The sequence below is a fragment of the Pestalotiopsis fici genome, assembly GCF_000516985.1.
Source record: "Pestalotiopsis fici W106-1 unplaced genomic scaffold PFICI_Scf_1, whole genome shotgun sequence".
NCBI lineage: Eukaryota > Fungi > Ascomycota > Sordariomycetes > Amphisphaeriales > Sporocadaceae > Pestalotiopsis > Pestalotiopsis fici.
In genome coordinates this window covers 5,049,550-5,067,712 of record NW_006917091.1, presented here as the reverse complement: position 1 = coordinate 5,067,712, position 18,163 = coordinate 5,049,550, and the positions used below count along the sequence as shown (strand labels likewise).

General features: G+C 51.2%; 5 protein-coding genes across 5 annotated transcripts; 3 read left to right on the top strand and 2 right to left on the bottom strand.

Moving 5' to 3' along the window:
* Positions 1-1,462: 1,462 nt before the first annotated feature.
* On the top strand, positions 1,463-2,572 carry PFICI_01489 (uncharacterized protein; the record flags this gene model as incomplete). The annotated part of the gene is made up of 1 exon (XM_007830070.1): positions 1,463-2,572. One exon carries the CDS (start codon positions 1,463-1,465, stop codon positions 2,570-2,572), a length of 1,110 nt encoding a protein of 369 aa, XP_007828261.1.
* Positions 2,573-2,745: 173 nt separating this feature from the next.
* PFICI_01488 (uncharacterized protein) lies at positions 2,746-6,219 on the bottom strand (the record flags this gene model as incomplete). The annotated part of the gene is made up of 4 exons (XM_007830069.1): positions 2,746-5,242; positions 5,309-5,704; positions 5,760-5,959; positions 6,016-6,219. The coding sequence occupies 4 exons, from the start codon at positions 6,217-6,219 to the stop codon at positions 2,746-2,748; spliced, it is 3,297 nt and encodes a 1,098-aa protein (XP_007828260.1).
* Positions 6,220-8,998: 2,779 nt separating this feature from the next.
* PFICI_01487 (uncharacterized protein) lies at positions 8,999-10,294 on the top strand (the record flags this gene model as incomplete). Its single annotated transcript, XM_007830068.1, has 3 exons — positions 8,999-9,032; positions 9,227-9,549; positions 9,599-10,294. 3 exons carry the CDS (start codon positions 8,999-9,001, stop codon positions 10,292-10,294), a joined length of 1,053 nt encoding a protein of 350 aa, XP_007828259.1.
* Positions 10,295-10,826: 532 nt separating this feature from the next.
* PFICI_01486 (uncharacterized protein) lies at positions 10,827-12,743 on the bottom strand (the record flags this gene model as incomplete). The annotated part of the gene is made up of 2 exons (XM_007830067.1): positions 10,827-12,514; positions 12,575-12,743. 2 exons carry the CDS (start codon positions 12,741-12,743, stop codon positions 10,827-10,829), a joined length of 1,857 nt encoding a protein of 618 aa, XP_007828258.1.
* Positions 12,744-13,642: 899 nt separating this feature from the next.
* PFICI_01485 (uncharacterized protein) lies at positions 13,643-16,188 on the top strand (the record flags this gene model as incomplete). The annotated part of the gene is made up of 4 exons (XM_007830066.1): positions 13,643-14,947; positions 15,002-15,118; positions 15,173-15,994; positions 16,048-16,188. 4 exons carry the CDS (start codon positions 13,643-13,645, stop codon positions 16,186-16,188), a joined length of 2,385 nt encoding a protein of 794 aa, XP_007828257.1.
* Positions 16,189-18,163: the final 1,975 nt, after the last annotated feature.

Here is an 18,163-nt window from a genome sequence, read left to right as displayed (position 1 = left end):
ATATACACGCATAGGGATGCGGGGTCATTGCCCAGTTACCCAAATCCAAGTATCAGAGTCGAGCTATTGGGCGCTGGACGTCCCCCTTAGTCACAAGAAGCCTTTAGTCTACCACTTGAGATACTAAAGAAAAAACGCAAACGATCTTATCGAGTCATATTTGGAGTTTGAATAGAGGATAGATGTAGATAAAAGCCCCGTTCTGTACACAATGTATCTGTTTTAGATTGATAGTCTCCCATTTCGGTGCTGTTGCATCACTCATCGAGTGAGCCGATTTGTAGCTCATCCTAGCCGCTAACATGATTGTTGAGAAGAATTTTTCTTACATTACTGCAACGGCTTAGCTCATTCCGCAATCTCGTAACCACATTGCAGGTCTGTCTAGAGACCGTTTTGCCGATTCGCACCTGCCAACTATGATGAACCATGTTACATGAGTATACTCTTGTAGAGCTCGAAGTGCCATAGAGACGACCCGTACGAGCCCCTTCAATAATCCACGACGTATCCATCAAGCAAGTAGAAATCGAAAACTCAAATTCTTCAAGCGCTTCAGGTCCTCACTGTTGCCGCCATCTGTACTAGGAGGTCTCTCGAGTCTTAGCATGTTTCGACAGCTTCGTAGTGGCATGAAACAACATAGTATTGCCCAGTCAGGACATGCCCTCGACCGGAAGGCGGAAAAGTCTTTAAATGGAGGGAGTAAATGACTTATCACAGCCTCATCCACGGCCGTCTTTCTTACATTTGCCTCCTCAATTTCGGCCGAAAACAGGATCATCAATCTCCACACCTAGCGCAGGATGCATCAAGATTCAAGACTACCTCTCATGTGTGGTGTGCCCTCACAGTCACGCTCGATTTCAGCATACCAGAGAAGATCGTACTCGAAGTCCTGACGCAGTAGTATAAACAAATTTGGAATTATGTGAGTGTTACCCGGATTTACATGAGAGTCGTTGACAAATTGACAATAGACGCCATCTAGAGCTGATGATGGTGTTCTGGCAGGCTGACTTTCGCATTTTCTCCATCACAGAATCATCTACACATATCGTCGTGGGACACTAAGAATTAAATCGCATTTCTAGAAAATTTCATCATGAACCACTGCAAATTCACATCCCCTGCTTCTGGGTATAGGTATCTGGTCGGAGAACAATGCGGGGCCAGATCGGCTAGACTAACCGGCCCCGGCTCCAAGATGGTCGATCTTGGACATGGTTTCAGCACCTTTTGTCTCTTTACTAACAAACAGAGAAATGACCACATTCTGTCCATGATGGGCGATAAGCCATTTTTGATGTAACAATCCTAGAGCAGTACAATGGTTCGTTGCCATTTCCCTGCTGTCTGCACAGCCGGTATATCCAGCCTGCGGCACATTTTCATTTCCCAACAGCATGGAGCTCGGCATCTTGGCCGGAAGGTCACTGGGCATGCGATTGCGAGGCCGGTCATGCCCTGTCGCTCGAATCACACAGCGCGCAAGCAGCACTCTCTGCCAGCAGCCTATTACCGCGGCGGGACTTCGCGCGCCGTTATGTTCAAGGCGGACGACCTACCGGCAGATAGAGAAGCCTGGCGGGCACCCTTTCTAGGCGTGATCGGAAGCCCAGACGCACAGAGCGGGCGACAGCTCGATGGCATGGGCGGTGGTATCTCGAGCCTGTCCAAGGTGTGCGTGGTTGGGCGGTCGCAGTTGACGAATGACACCGCCGACGTTGACTACACCTTTGTGTCGCTTGGCGTCCGCGACGACCATGTCGACTACTCGAGCAACTGCGGCAACATGTCGGCGGCAGTGGGACCCTTTGCCGTCGACGCGGGCCTGGTTGAGGTGCCTGTGACTGCGGTGCCCTGCGATGTCACGGTCCGCATCCACAACACCAACACGGGCAAGATCATTCACGCCGTCTTCCCCGTTGTAGAGGGCGAGGCCGCTGCCCACGGTGACTTGGCGATTGACGGTGTTGCCGGAACTGCGGCGCCCGTACGGCTAGAATTTGTCCGCCCGGCCGGGTCCCGGACCGGCAAGCTGCTGCCGTCGGGCACCGCGACCGATCTCATCGGAGGCGTCGCCACGACGTGCATCGACGTTGCCAATCCTGCCTGCTTCGTGCTCGCGTCAGACCTCGGGGTCCCGGGCGACTTAACGCCGCAGCAAATCGACGACCACCCGACGCTGCTCGCAACGCTCGACAAGATTCGCCGCCAGGCCGGCGTCTTGATGGGTCTCGCGCCGTCGCCGGAGGAGGTACCTGGTAGCGTCCCCAAGATCACCATGGTGTCTCCCGCCGAGGAAGGTTTGACGGCGCGGGCGCTGTCGGTCGGCCAGCCGCACAAGGCGATACCCGTCACTGTGGCCTTGGCTGCGGCGGCGGCTGCCAAGCTGCCAGGCAGTACGGTATATCAATGCGTACAACATGGTGGTGATGGCCTCGTCATTAATCATGCGAGTGGCACTATAAAGGTGGATGCCAAGTACGACCAAGACGGAGACCTCGAAGTTGCCACCGTATTTCGTACTGCAAGGCGGCTGATGGAAGGGAAGATTTTCTGGAAATAGAGTCAACACGGCAAGGAATCGAGAAAACGCACTGCATATTGATCATTATCTGTATAATATCAAATACCTAGACCAAGCCATTTAGATCTGAAAGTAGATTCTCCATATATCATTATTCCTAAACACAAGCCCTTGTTCTTTGCTGAAATACCATATACTTTATCATGCTGCAATTACATCCTGCTCTTCGAGACACTTCGAGAGACGTTGTTGATCCTAGAGTCACTCGTATTCTTCTTTCCAAAGCTGCGCCAGCTCTTTAAACTGCTGAAACTCATAGTGTGTGTGAACCGACGACCCTCCGTCTCTCCCTGGCTAAAGGCACCCTTGACCACGGCCTTGTCCTCCAACAGGCCAAAGACACGCTTGGTCATCTTCCACAACTCAACGCCAGCTACGAACAAGAATAGCGCGGCCACGACAATCGCCCACTCCCACGAAATAGCGGTATGCTTGAAGACGTTGGTGTTGACCACGGGAATGTAGACGACTGGAAAGACCGAGACACCGCCAATCACGACGGCCCAGAATAGAAACTTGTTTCCGTAAATATCCTTGAAGAAGGGAAACTTGGAGTCAGAATCAGGATTGAGCTTGAACATGGAGCGCCGGAGGTCCTTGAATTCCCAGGCACTAATCAGAATCAGCCAGGTGAGCTCGGCAAACACCGTAGCACGGGCGCGAAAGACGGGGATGCAGGCGTCGGAAAAGGCGCCATTGCAGTCGTGTCCGAGATTGCCACCATTGGCGCCATATACTACAACCACAAAGGACATCAAGGTCAAGATGCCCATCAACAGCCCGTAGACGATCATGTCGACCAGAATCTGGTTAGTAAAGACGCCGCGCTTCTTGTCGTGCGGAGGCTTGCGCATCACCATTGGCGAAGCTTGCTCACGTCCGAGCCCAAAGGCCGGGAAGGAGGAAGTGAGCATGTTGATCCAGAGAATCTCCAAAGGAGAGATTGGGAAGACCGAGTATCCCGTGCTGTCTCGGAACGCCAGTCCACAGATGAGCAGAATGACCTCGCCGACGTTGGAAGTGAGAAGGTGCAGGATGAACTTTTGGATATTGTCAAACATGCGCCGCCCCTCCCGAATGGCGGCCACGATCGAGTTGAACTTGTCGTCCGTCAGCACAATCTTGGCTGCCGACTTGGCTACGTCGGACCCGGAGCCCATGGCGATGCCGACATCGGCACGAGATAGCGATGGTGCGTCGTTCACGCCGTCACCAGTCATGGCCATGAAGGCATTTCGGCGACGGAGCGCCTCAATCATCCGCGTCTTTGTGTCGGGAGCACAGCGGGCTAGAACCAAGGGAAGTTCGGGCAGGGCATCGATCTCGGCATCTGAGAGCTTGTCAAAGTCGGAGGCCTTTTGGATGACGGAATCGGCAACGTCGGCTGGGAAGATTCCCATATTGTGCGGCAAGATTCCAACCTCCTTGGCAATGGCTGTTGCGGTCGCTGGGTGGTCGCCGGTGAGCATGTGAACCTTGATACCCGCCGTGGAGCATTCAGCAATCGCAGGGGTGGTTTCGCGACGAGGAGGGTCGTAGATGCCTGCCAGCCCAACGAGAGTGAGGCCCGACTCGACTGACTTTCGTAGCGCATCATCCTCGTCGTGGCCTTCGGAGGAGGACTTTTCATCGTAGTGGCCATGCCACGGCCGCGAGGCAATGGCAAGCACACGCTGCCCTTGAGAAGCAAAATCATCCATTTGCTTGAGGATGAGTTCCTTGTACGAGTCAGTCATTTCCTCGGCGTAGTCTCCAACGCCAGCACTTGTACACAAGTCCAGGACCCGCTCGACAGCGCCCTTTGTGAAAACCATACTGTGATCGATGTCCGGATGATTGTAAATCACCGACATACGTTTGATGGAGCTGTCGAATGGAAATTCGGCGACCTGCTTCCAGCCGCCCTCACCCTCTAGGGTCTTCTTGCCCTTGTTGAACCGATGCGCGAAAACTTGCAAGGCAATCTCAGTGGGCTCGCCTGTTGTCTTCCACTTGCGTTCATCAGCATTGGCTTCTGTCTCTTGGCGGACGGTAGCCAAGTTGCATAGAGCGGCAGAAAGAAGGAATGCTTCGAGCTCAGCGGTCATGGATGCCTCAGCCTCGTTCTTCTTGGTTGATCTAAAGTTGGCTTTCTCGTCGGGGACATCAAACTTGAGCGCAGTAGCACTTCGCTCTTGGTCAAAGTCACGCTTCTCTGGATCGGCACCAGGCTTGTTCTCATCCGCCTCAGCCCAGGTGACGCGGCCAATAGTAGGATTGCTGGGGTCCTTGGAATCGTGAACAGTATAGACCTTTTTGCGTGGAATCCAGACCTTCTTCACAATCATGGCGCCTTGCGTGAGCGTTCCCGTCTTGTCGGAGCAGATGTTGGTGACTCCACCGAGTGCCTCGAGCGCTGAAAGATCTCGCACGACAACATTGGCTTTTCTCATGACTGTGGTAGCCACGACCATTGTTATTGTCAAAACAGCCACTAGGGATTCGGGTATAATGGCGATGCCAGTGGAAATTGCGTAAATGATGACCTCTTTGGGTACATTGAACTTATTGACGCCAAACACAATAACTGCCAAAACGAGTGCACAGCCGAATAAAATGTAGGCTAGCTTGGACAATTTGATCTGTAGTGGTGTACCTTCAGTCAGGCCCCTAAAGCGCCGGGTTAGCCGTATAAGTTTGATGATGGGGAAAAGAATATTGATTCGAAACACTCACAAGAACTTGCCCACAAAGTCCCAGATGCGCTTAGTCAATCCGACAACAGGTTGACGCTTTCCATATTTCTTGTAATTCATGGAACGACCGGCTTTTCTGTTCTTCTTGGTCGTGGAGGCAGCAATCTTGCCAACCTCGGTTTGCATACCAGTTGCGATCACGATGCCACGACCACGGCCTTTGCGAACGACGGTGGTTCCATATGCAATATTGATTCGATCGCCAATGCCTAGTTCCTCGGACTCCAGATGCTGCTCGATCTTCTCGACCGGCACAGATTCGCCGGTCAAGGATTGTTCGTCTGATGTTAGATTCATCACTTCAAAAAGACGGAGATCGGCTGGAATAGTGTCGCCCATTTTCAGGAGGACAATATCTCCAGGGACAACTTCCGAGCTATATCAAGGCATCAGCAGACTGTGTCGAAACTACCAGTACCAGGGCAACTTACTTGGGGATGACTTGAGTCTTGCCATCACGCAAAACATGTGCGCTAGGGGATGACAGCGCTCTCAGAGCCTCCATTTTCTTCTCAGCGCCATATTCTTGGTAGAAACCAACAGAGACATTGAGAAAGATGACAGCGGCAAGGACGCCACCTTCAACATAGTCCTGGACACCAAAACTCAATCCCATTGCGAAGAAGAGAACCTGTTTTCTTAGTATTATTGCATTCGTCTCTCCAAGATGAGATGCTCAGAACTTACCAGGATCATGGCATTAAGAAGTTGTCGCAAAAAAATGGTGTACCAAGGGATGGCACCACCAACGTCGAGCTCATTCGGTGGGAATTTTTCCTGTAGTTGGGCAACTTGTGCAGACGTCAGACCCCTTTCCATGTCCGTGTCAAATTGTTTGGCGACATCTTGGACTGGTAGAAGGAAGGGATGTTTTTCAAATTCCCCGGCCATTGTAAAGCACTAGTGGAGTCGCCGCGGAGAGTCGAGAGATTGTGTACACTTCCATGAAGTTGAGATATGAGCAATAATGATCAGCCGGGTTGCAGAGAGAATACTTGGCAAATCTGTGGTTGGTAGCTCATGGAATGTGACCGAGACATTCGTCGTCAGGACGTTTGATTTCTAGAATATTTTCTTTGACAACATTCGGGCAGGTACCCAACTTATATACTTGCAACATCATGGAAACATTGACAGCCCGTGGAGATGCCCAGCATCAAGTCATGAATCTAGCACCTTGGTGCCAAAAACCCAAGAACTCTATAACATGACCTCAGGCCACGGCAGCATGGGCTTGACATGGTCCTAGTAGAACCAAACGGTCGGGAGGCGACTGCTGATTGGTATTACAGATTGTCACAACATTGGCAGAAGCCACTCCAAGACTTTTGGTTTCCCACCACTTTGGTCATATAAATGTGATGCTTCGCATCATCAGTCCATCCGTCATCTTGGCCCCGAAGCAGCGTATGCGTCGGGCCCGGTCTTGTCCACTCACAGAGCCGCTTCCGGCCGCCAAGTCACGTGGCAAGCTTCCTATCTGCAATCCAAGAACTTGGCGGACGGAATTCGGCATCTCCGTCTCTACGAGGCTGAGAGGCTCGATATCAATAAAGCTGTTTCTTGCTTAGCAAAAGGAATGACGTTTTTTCCCATGAGGCGGATAGAAGCGAAGGACTGTTGCAGAGGGAAATCATTTGCTTCGATTCCTGGCCACTCATTGAGACGTGAGTGCCGAGCATGTTCCCAGATGCTAGACTGATCACACACGGCCGAGACCTGCTTTGGGAGACACCAAGTCTGGCCATTAGAGAAAGCTTTGTGGCTGGCTCAGCATTTGCTCTGATAACCTTTTAATGGCGTGCGGGGGGCCGCCGCCGCCCTATCAGGCCATTCGTGTTGTCGCAGCAGAGCGGATTGAGCGCTGCAATAGAGCTGGCCTAGTGAATCTGACACTTGGGGGTCAAGAAGAGGAAGATCGCCTACTGTAAATGGCGGTTTCGCTACATGTGCTGCTGCTGCAATAAGCAACAACATTCATATAATATATTCATATAATATACTCGTCAATCAAGAAACGATCGAAGAGCGGTAGTTGAAAATCAACCTACCAGCTGGTAGCGGCCAGCCACTGGAAAAGAGACGCAGAAATCATACTGGTTCCGAGGACGGCCCCGAAGGGACGGACCTGCATCTGGCTTGGCTCCTCTTTTCGCTGACTGGTCCGTGCAGATTTCGTCATTCAGCAGTCAGCTAATACATCCCCGCTATTTTCCCCACAAAGCCATTGAGAGGTTTGAGTCGAGACGAAAGATTTGTAGGAAGATCAGTTCCGAACTGCCAGCCAGGCCCCCGGCTATCGAAGATGAGATTCAACAGTCTGCTTATTTACCTACTGGAGGCTGTCGGTCGATGCGTCCTGCAGCAAATGATACAGTCGTTTGATGTAGGTAGGTAATCACAATAACATTCCAGAATCAGTTTGGTATCACTACTATTACTGTTCCTGCTTTGCGCAAACAAACAAATGCACGTCATCGTGGGATACCTACTTGCAATGCTCCGAAGCTGGTTGATGTGTGGTGTTTTCTGTTGTGCTGTGGAACCCCCCAAGAGATGCAAAATACGAGAGCACAACAGCACTGGGCCAAAGAATTTGGCAGCAGGTTCGATCCAATTCGACTCGGTTCAGTGCGCCTCTCAGATCTAGACAAGCATAGACAAGACACAGAAACCAGTCAGAGAGGATCTGCTATGTCACAAGCCTGGCACGTACCTGTACCTCGTCTAGCCTATTGCTAGGTATTGTCAGAAACTCGACGACTCGCCAATGGAGCTGCATTCTCAAGCATTATGCCGGGCTGGCGAGTGGCTTCCTTCGGCTGGAGGCTTGATCCTCGATCTGTCGCTGATCCAAGTTTAACAAAGCTGAACCACATGCAGTCTCTTTCTCACCCGCGTGCGCCGGCGCTTTTCCCCTCTCACTGTTTCCCCGATCCAGTCCAAGCTCAAGTAGAAACACGGACAACAGAAATCTGCGGAGATTGATCCTGCGCGCACACACACACTCTCACTCACACACGCACACACATATTGCTTCCTTCCCTTCCTTGCGGCAATCGGTAGGCTTGGTACCTAGGTTTTAGTCACTTTTCCACGAGGGAAACTGGGGGTAGGCAGGCAAGGCAATTTGTGACGGATGGATACCTCCTCTGGGCTCCCAGTAGCAATAGGTAGGTTGCGTGCAGCTGTGCGTCTCTGATGTAACCAAAGTACTCCGTACTTCTTACTTCTGTCTGTTCTACACACTTACGTAGGTAAATGTGTACACGACTCCAGTCTCTAAAGCTTCTTGTTCATTGTTTTCCCGATCCGCCTTGACTCTAATTTGTTTGAGCTTCTACCGTGCTTGCAGCTTATCCAACCCTACCTCACCTCACCTTACTTCACTTCACTTACATCCAAGGTACACACTCTACCACCTCCCAACCTCTCATCTTGTTGCTCCTTTTGACATATCCTTTTCTCTTTCCACGTGTGTGGCCGCCGCCTATAGCAAGTCTTACGACTTCCCATCGAGCAAATTGCAAGCTCTCGACCTCACTGTTGCAACCCCGTCTTACTCGACGACATATTTGCCGGCGACCGTCTCGTATTATTCCGCGTGCAAAACCGCCCGGCGCATAACACTTTATAGAGCTTCACCAGACTAACCCCTTACGTCATCGCAATGGCCGACCTCGCGACTCAGAGCGCCAACCCAGGTACGCCAACATGCGCACCCAAACAATCCTCCGCGCGCGCGCAGTTATTCCAGCTTTTCATCGTCGCATAGTAGATGTGACCGGATTGCTAGGCAGCCAAGTGGCCATTGTCTAATCGTCTGCTCCCAATGTAGCAATGCTCCATATGCGCCGTCTGCGCGACAGGATGCGCTAACGCCAATGCATTCGTATAGTCGCCAACAAGCCCGCCAGCACCATTGGTGGTAATGCGCCGCCAACTCCTCCAGAAACACAAGAAGTGAAGAGCGCCAACCCAACTTCTACACTTCCTGCTTCGGCGGATGAACCTGCCAAGACAAATGAGACATCATCAGTGCCAGTACCGGCTTCTACATCCGAAACCGAGCCTTCAAAAGGTCTTGGAGAATCAGAGACCGCAGTACCAGTGAATGGAGCAACTACCGCACCAGGTAAGTTAAGCAGCAAAAGCCTAAGGTTCATAATCTTGTACGGTTGGGAACTTGCCATCAATGCATCTGCGCAAGTCTCTTTCACTGTGGGAGGGTTGGCGCATCCGGAATCAGCATCAATGTGATACTGTCTAGCTTCGAACCATGCACAGGAGTCTTGTTACGCCGCAATGCGCACAGGTGATGGAGACTAACAAGACAGCAGGAGCAGGCACAGACTCTGTAAAGGCAGCAGAGGCCGAGGCCGATCAATTGGCTGCACAGCCGGAAAAGCCCAGCGACAACCTGACCAGCTCTGCGCCAATCAATGCAAAGCCCAGTGCTGCTGCAGCTTCTACGAATGAGGAGCTATCCAATGAACCCCCCAAGCCAGTCTCCCTAGAGGAAGTGCCCGATCCGGAGGGACCAACCACCAAGCTCAAGGCTGCGGAAGATGTAGTCAGCCCAGAGCCTACCAAAGAACCCGCAGCCACGGCGGTTTCTGAGGAGAAGAAGGACGCCGAAGTGACCGACGCGCAGCCCACAGTAACCACCGGGCCCTCTCAGCCCGAAGCGGTGCCCGCCGTCAGCGAGCTCGTTGCGGAGAAGCCCAAGTCGGGACAGAAGCGCAAGGCCGAGGAACCTGCCGCTGCTGCGGTCAATGGCGACGAGGCAGCCGAGCAGCAGGCACCTGCCGCGAAGAAGCAAAAAGAGTCACCCATCAAGAGAGTTGCCGACAAGGTGAGCAACACTATCAAAAAGGTTGGGCGTCCCAAGAAGGAAAAGAAGGAGCCCGCCCCCGTAGGCAAGACCGCCAGGAAGACTCGCAGCCAAGGCAAGGCCGATGAGTAAAAAAAGAAAAAAAATCCCATGACAAAATGGACCATGATAATGCGACTACCCCTTACCGGATTCACTCCTTTGATCGCTGTTGGATTTAGGAAACCTTGGATGGTTTCACAGGATAAAGTGGGCTCCCGAAAAGAAAAACAAAAAAGGCTGGTTTCTATCTCAGCTGGACATGTCGAAGGAACGAATGTGTCTATTTGTAATGTACATACGTCTTTTCAATTACTATTGCATCATCTTCTCTCGTCGCAGGAAGGTTGCGTTTGTCGTACAGAGTACGACAACACGAGTGGAATACACAAGTACTTACTAGGTATACAATATTATCTATATTCTCACTACGAAGCGGTGCTTTGTGCCTTTGGTTCGAGTTGTGAATAGCGCTGCTTAGAACATGTGGCCCGAGGCCTGGTTGATATGAAATATTGGCCTCGAGTCTCACTGGGTGGAAATGTGCACTTGCTTGAAAATGATCATATTGCATTACTATATGGCTATCTGTAGAATGATCTCATCCTTCTCGTCGATGACCTTTTCAGGCCTCTGCAGTAACCAGGCGCTCACTGCTTGTTTCTAGCTCCAAGTCCTTGCTAGCAACGGATTGAGCTTCGGGAGAGTCTACGATAATGGAGGGTACCTCGCGAATATCTACATGTTCTCCACTGTTGAGGTCAACGACCCGCACGGCTTCGATGCCGAGGATGCCCGTCTTCACAGCCATGAACCGGAGCTCGACAACGTGGCACGAGCCAGGTGCCAGTGGTCCAACACGCACGTCGGCGCTCAGAGATACGACCTCGGTGCTATCTACCACGCTACTTCTCTGAATGGAGTGGATAATGTGATCATCGAGAACGGCATCGGCCACCTCTCGGTCGGCATGCGGCGCCTTGGATTGAGGTTGAGGAGTCGTGGCCGCTGCTGCCGGCGAAATAGACGGTGCTCGGTTGACGCGGGTTTCATTGCGACGCCGTTTGGGAATTACAACCAGGGCTAGCTTTCGCGCTGTAGCATGCGAAGTTGGTGGTGAGCGGTTCACCACCAGAACTGACCAACTGAAAACTTGTCCGGGATAGATCTTCTCCGTGGGTGGCGGGCCCGTAAATGTCACGGTGATACCTAGATCTGGGAGGTTGGCGTCGGGTTTATTCGTTGCCGCCTCAAGAGAAGGGAGGGAGTCTGGTCGCGCAATGGCCGGTGAGCCGAGAGACATCATGCTATTGATGGAGAGCTGGCTCGGTCTGTGTGAGCGCTGTATGGGCTGCAGAGCCGAACCAAAGCCCGGGTTTACAGGCAGAGTAAAGTCCACATTCGTAGTCCATGCCATTGTGAGCTTTGGGGTGCACACGCCGGGCTGTTCCAAAGCTGTCATTTCTATCGCAATGTTTAGGTCGCGCGTAGGGTTCTTGGCCAGCGTCTCCATTTCTTCGGGAACGATGCGGTACAAGAACGTAATGTGGTCATGAGCCACACACGACATTGGCAAGCTCATTTCTGGTTGCGAAGACAAGTCCTCAACTCTGCCATCTGCAACAGACATCTTGATGGATGTAAGGGACATTTCACAGTCAAAAAATGGTGTAAAATCTATCTCCAGCATGGCGATGATGGTTGGACTTGGCGGTGTGGTATTTGGTCGCGCAAAGCGTATGCGAGAATGTACTGCTGGGGCTACTCGCAAAGCTAGCTGCTTTGGCGAAGACTTGATGGGTTTCGATAGGTCTCTGCTTTGTGGTGTCAACGGGGCCACGCGGGAGACACGTAGTGCTGATAATCTTGGCTCGATTCCATTCATCGCAGGGTCGCTTCCAAGAGACTCGAGCAAGTTGAGGCCCGAGGCAACACCACTTGGAAGATAGCCGTCATTCAGTTGACTCGACAAGGACAGCTCTGCAGGTCTGAAAGCTGCACTGGCTACAAAGACCGCCGAAGGGCTTTGCAGCCTGATTCTAGGCCGCGAAAGGAAGACGGATAGTTTCCAAATAGCAAAAGAGTATCCTTCTTCATCATCATTGTCGTTCTCTGATATGATGATGGGCTCTTGTGTCTCTTCCACTGTCCCGCTGTATACGATTTCGGAGGTCCGCGCGCTGTCTCGATCGGTACTACCACTGTTCACAATCTTGGCTTCGAGAGATACGATTAACCTCCGTAGGGAAGATCGTAGGACTTTGTCCTCCACAGCAGGTGTTTTGAGTACGAGGTATACGTCGACCGATTCATCTGGTGTCTATGATGAGCAATGTGAGAAGTTGATTCGTGGATGTCGGACATCAGCCATACCAAAGAATAACGACTCCCTATACTCTATGGAGTCCAAGGCGGTAGTGTTGCTCTCGCCATTCGGACGGAAGACTTGTTCGACATTGAAGTCGGTCGCAAGTGGTATGAAATACGTGAGTGTTGAGTTGTCTATAAACTCCCAACCGGACGAGGAAGAGCTCTGCGGCATGGTTGGCATGGCCAGTCGAACTTGTATCTGTGTTGAAGGTAGAGACGAGCTGGTCGGTCAAGGCAGGTCAAGTACTTGGCGCGGAACGTTGCTCTAGGTCGCAAGCTCACATATCCGGCATTTGCAGTGTGGTCGAAGCTGCAATTACGATCCAATTCCTTGGTGTTAACTTCCTCAATGCGCTGGTGCAACACCAAGAACGTGTGGCTATAGGGGACTTGTCGCGCAAGATGGTGTTGTTGAATGAGCAGCATACACACCTACCTCACCCCTGTCCGTGCAGTCGCATTCATGGATTCTTGTCACGTATCAACTAGAATTGGCGCTACAGAGTACAGTGCGGGCCAGCCGACATACATTACCTTACCCAAGTATGTACACAGCAGGAGAAGCTGCAAGCACGCGCAAGCAGCTCAAAATTCAACCTTGGTATGTTTGATTCTTTTCAGTAATCGCATCAAACATACCTAGTAACTTTGAACGCAGTATAGTGAATATTGTGTAATGACATGTTCACCGTCGTTGCTAGAGCGAGAGAAGCAGTTAGCTGCCCAGAAACGTACCGAATGCTACTGTAGCAGGGTGTCCCCGGTGGAAGAATATAGGAGCGAGTTTAGCGCAATCCCTCCCAGCATGATCAGAATCCCTACTTGGAATACGTAAATTTTCAGGGTCTTGCCTCAACGGTATCAATAAGGCCACACCTCCGGGTCACTTTGTCTAGGAGCTGCCTTTCCGCACCTGCTTAGCCAACTAAAAAAGCTTAAGCCAACCAGAGCTAAGGTGCCTTTACGCAAACAAATTTCGCAGCTTGCGGTCGCGCGCAACAAACTATTCCAACCACACTCCAGGGGCAACATCACCTGCTTTCATCATTTCCCACCAAGCGGCCGCCCAACATGAATGGAACCAATGGCCACCTTGGCCAGTCCTGGCAGGAGCACAAGACTGCAGATGGAAGACCCTACTATTACAACACTCTGACCAAAGTTACACAATGGACGAAGCCAGAGGATATGATGACGGCCGCCGAGCGCGCCCTCGCCAACCAGCCGTGGAAGGAATATACTGCCGAGGGCGGACGCAAGTACTGGTATAATACGGAGAGCAAACAAAGCTCCTGGGAGATGCCAGAGGCCTATAAGCGCGCTCTCGGTCACGATAGCGGTCCCCCAACCCCCGCTGCGCCTGGCCCTGGGTACATGACACCGACGTATGATCAGCCACGCGAACGCGAAGTGCTCCCCGAAGCTCGTCAACTCACCTACGGAAACGATCCTCGCGTACAGTCCTTTGTACCTGCAAGCAACGAGCCCGAATATGCCACCGCTGAAGAGGCCGAGGCCGCCTTTACGAAGCTACTTCGCCGGAGTGGAGTACAATCTGACTGGACTTGGGACCAGGCCATGCGAGCCACCATCAAGGACCCTCAGTATCGCGCTATCAAGGACCCAAAGGATAGGAAAGCAGCATTCGAACATTACTGCCAAGATGTTATCATTCAGGACAAGGAACGAGCAAAGGAGAGAATGACCAAGCTTCGCGCTGACTTTGCGACCATGCTGAAGAGTCATCCAGAGATCAAGCACTACACCCGCTGGAAAACAGCGCGACCCATCATCGAACGCGAAACCATTTTTCGCTCAACGGACAACGACGACGAGCGCCGGCAGCTCTTTGAAGATTACATTCACGAGCTAAAGAAGGCTCATGTCGAAACACAAGCAAGTCTACGTAAGAGCGCCATGGATGGTCTAATTGAATTGCTGCCGCAGCTCAAACTGGAGCCGTATACTCGGTGGTCGGAAGCTCAAGGTCTACTCAAATCGACTGCACCTTTCCAGAATGACGGGAAGTATAAGACCCTAAGTGATTTTGATATCCTTACGGCTTTCCAAAACCACGTCAAGTCGCTGGAGCGCAACTTTAACGAAGCTCGGCAGAATCAGAAGAATAAGAAGCGTCGTATCGAGCGAAAGCATCGAGACGACTTTGTTGCCCTTCTCCAGGAGCTTCGAAGAGGTGGCCATATCAAGGCTGGCGCCAAATGGAAGCAGGTTCTGCCGCTTATCGAAAATGATGAACGCTATCAGCTGGCTTGTGGCCAGAGTGGTTCGGCCCCAATCGACCTTTTCTGGGACGTAGTTGAAGAAGAAGAACGTGCTCTCCGAGGTACCAGAAATGACATTCTTGACGTTATGGATGTATGTATTGATCTCGAAATGCCCACTTCTCGCATATAACTAATAGCCTCCCAGGACAACCGCTTTGAGTTCACCCCCAAAACCACTTTTGAGGAATTCTTATCCGCCGTCAACAACGATCGTCGAACTGCTAACATCACTCGAGAAATTTCAATGCTCATCTTTCATCGTGTAAGCTCCACAGAACCCTTCATCTCGGTATATACGATACTAATGCCTCAACAGCTCCAGGAGAAGAAATCCAAACGCTCCGAGGACGACAAGCAATCTGAGCGCCAGCAGCGACGGGCTTTTGATGATTTACGTTCCTACATTAAGCATATGGAGCCTCCAATTCTACCAGATGACACATGGGAAAAGGTACGGCCACGACTTGTGCGAACTCCTGAATTTCAAGCAGTTACCTCTGAAGAATCCCGTCGTGGGGCATTTGAAAAGGTCCTTCGCCGAGTACGAGAACGTGAGGAGGAAGACAGAGATCGACAAAAGCGTCGAGATCGCTCTCTTGATCGTGGTACGTATCGAGACAAGGAGAGAGGAGACAGATCTCATCGCAGTGATCGTGCACGACCATCACGACACAGTCGTAGTCCTGAACCCGACGCCTACGAAGCAGACCGCCGCAAGGCTATTGCCGAAAGGGAGAAGAACTACCGTAAGTCAAGCATGGCTGAGAGCTTACTTTCTGACCGCCGCACCTCGGATTCTCATCGAGATCGTGACACTCGTGAAGGCCGTGACCGCGACCGGGAGAGAGAACGAGACCGGGATCGCGAACGCGACCGTGATCGCGACCGGGAGCGAGACAGGGATCGGGATCGGGAACGGGAACGCGACCGAGACCGCGACCGTGATTACCGCTCCCGCCGGGATGACTATGCCCGAGAGCGGCGTGACAGGGAAGAGGAGAGAGAACGACTATATCGACGACGTGTTGAGCGTGGACCAGTCGATGAACTCCCGTATGGAGATGAACGTCCTTCGTCATCACGTCGTCGTAGGGAAGAAGACGAGGAACCAGATCGTCGTGATTCGAGAGATTCCAAGGTACGCAAGACCTCAATGTTTTTGCCTGCAACAATGACTGATAATCCCGACAGAGACTGAAGAGAGAACGAACACCGCGTGAACGCTCTCCGCCACGCGAGATTCGCAAACCCAAGACTCCCCCTCCTCCCGCCGTAGTGGCTGACGAAGGTATCCACTCGGGTAGTGAAGAGGGCGAAATTGAGGAGGACTAGGTGCGTTGAAGTGTTGCCTACGTTGTGTATACTCTCCCCCCTTTTCTGTGACGGTAATGCTACATTATCAGTGTGCAAGTAGATAGTAATATAGATCTTTACCAAACGCATTTTTCTGGCTAGTACAATTCATTTTAAACTACAAGACTACTACTATTCCAAGTCCCGTGTGGTAGCTGGTGGATTTCGCAGGGCAGTCCCCCAAACTTGGCTCAAGTGCATGCAATTGGACAAAGATTAATTTTGAGAGGATAACAACAGCGTGCTAGATGCTTACTGGTAACTACTTTCAATGCCACACCTAATGCTCAAATCATGACGCTTTATAAGGAAGGCAGTAAAAACTTGCCTGCAAGCCTTGCCCTACACTGTTTCTCTTTCGCTGATGCATACCTCGACATTTTTTTTATTGGTACGTAAAAGTATTTTTCATGCCGTAGCCTATTGTTGCGCAACTCTTGTGGTTATTACTTTCTAGCCATGTCGGTTTCTTGTTACATTTGACAATGGGGATGCTATTTCGATTTCTGTGTCCAGCTGTGCCACTGAGCTGGCGAATAATTGACTTAGCATACAGCAAAAGCAATCAAGTAATAGAAATTGATTTAGAGTTAATGTATTTCTAAGTACTGGTAACGATATTCCGCCATTTGGAAGATCGTGCCCGAGTGGCTGATGCTGGAATTGAAGGTCATGGGTAGGACCATTTAGCTATCGAGTTATCGACAAAGAAGAGAATACTTGCGTTATCACCAAGCCAGGAATGGAAGCTCAGCGCAAGGTTCTATGGTGCTCAGAAAAATGAAGAACATGTAAGGGGTTGGCACATACGACTCAAGTTTGTCTACCAACTAGCATTCATCGACAGTCCTGGACAACCCCGTCTTACCTGTAGACAATTTTCTTTTCTTTTCTTTTCTTTTCCTTTCCGGAGTAGAATCAACTGAACAAAGGCTGTAAGACTGTCATTACAAATAAGACTATCTGTTTGCACAAAATCGAAAACATGAAATGGCAGAGAGCCTGCTTCCTAAACAGTGGACAATTCGTCAGTGGTGGTCGTGGACCTGACTTGATCTCAACAGGCACCTGAGAGCTCGGGCCTTGTCCCAACAGCCAGGAGTCAAAGTCATTTGTTGCTCCAATTACAGCCTCAGGCACTCCCGACTCTGTATAAGGCCATCTTAATGGCTTTCCATGGCTCAAATTAGTAGGATCAGTCCATCTCTTGTCAGCAAAAACAAGAGAGAGAACTATGTAGATCGTATCAAGAAAAGAGTAAGAGGAACGCCAGCTGTTCCAAGCAAAGCAGCGTCCTCGAATAGTCTGGGCAAGACTGCCGGCAATATTCGAGATGCTCGTCGACCCCACGATAGACCAAACCGTGAACACGAAAGTAAAAGTGTGTGGACACACCCGTTGGGACTCGGCTGCAGTTTGACTTTTCCTTCCCCCGATGGTCAATATGCCCGCCTGAGGTGCGCTACGACGGGCATTGTAGGCAGGGACGTCAAGGTATAAGATGTTTCTTGGTCCCCTCCAAAAATTCCCAGCCAACCTCGTCCCCCAGAATTACTCCTTCCATCTTCCCCAATAGCTTCACAGTCCATCGCGCCAAGAAACGTCAGCGCATCAAGACCTCTCTTTTCAGTGAAGTTTGGAAATTATCAAACACACAAATCCATCATTTTCAAGATTGACAAGATTTTCTTGACTTTTCTTGTCTTTTTGACTCAATAATAAGTCTCATCGTCGCAGTGCGCCGTACAGGTCTTGTTCACTGAGCTCAACTTCCAATTTTACCCAGACGGGCGATATAATTTGGTACAATACAGCCTCAGGTTGGACGGGCGGTACCAAAAGAGTCAAGCCAGCCAGCCAGCCGCCCAGCCGCCCGCCCCCGCGCGCGCGCACCGCCGGCCAGTCAAGCAAGCAAGTGCAAGACTACCTACTGCTGTATCTAGTGGCATTTCCC